General features: G+C 56.3%; 1 protein-coding gene across 1 annotated transcript in view; it reads right to left on the reverse strand.

The window, feature by feature from the left end:
- Positions 1-28: 28 nt before the first annotated feature.
- Positions 29-414, reverse strand: part of EMH_0040970 (NADPH-cytochrome p450 reductase, putative) — a gene marked incomplete at both ends in the record, with an annotated part of 6250 nt that continues 5864 nt past the window's right edge. The window contains one exon of the mRNA XM_013495574.1: positions 29-412. Coding sequence (XP_013351028.1) covers positions 29-412 — 384 coding nt within the window. The remainder of the gene's footprint in view (positions 413-414) is intronic.

Below are 414 nucleotides of genomic sequence, written 5' to 3' on the forward strand. Positions count from 1 at the left end.
TAGTAGAGAGGGAGATAACGAAATTTGGTTAGTCATTATTTGTGTGAGAAGAGACAAAGCAGATGCGGATAGGCTGGAGTGTATCTTGCTGCTGCTGTTGCTGCTTCTGTTGCTGCTGCTGCTGCTGTTGCTGCTGCTGCTGCTGCTGCTGCTGCTGCTGCTGCTGCTGCATGTGAGACTCACCGTGCTGCTCCAGCAGCAGCAAGAGCTGCTTAGGGTCCCTTCTTGGTGCTCTGTGGCGGTTAAGGCAGATGCAAGCTGTTCTAGTCACCTGCTGCTGCTGCTGCTGCTGCTGCTGCTGCTGCTGCTGGGGTTGCTGCAGGTGAGAAGAGGATAGGGTGTAGGCGCGGGGCATGCGGTGCCGCGAGAGCAGCAGCAGCAGCAAGCCCAAGTCTGCTGCTGCTAGGTTTATTG

This window comes from Eimeria mitis, genomic scaffold (assembly GCF_000499745.2).
Source record: "Eimeria mitis Houghton genomic scaffold, Emh_scaff1645, whole genome shotgun sequence".
In the NCBI taxonomy this organism is placed as follows: domain Eukaryota; phylum Apicomplexa; class Conoidasida; order Eucoccidiorida; family Eimeriidae; genus Eimeria; species Eimeria mitis.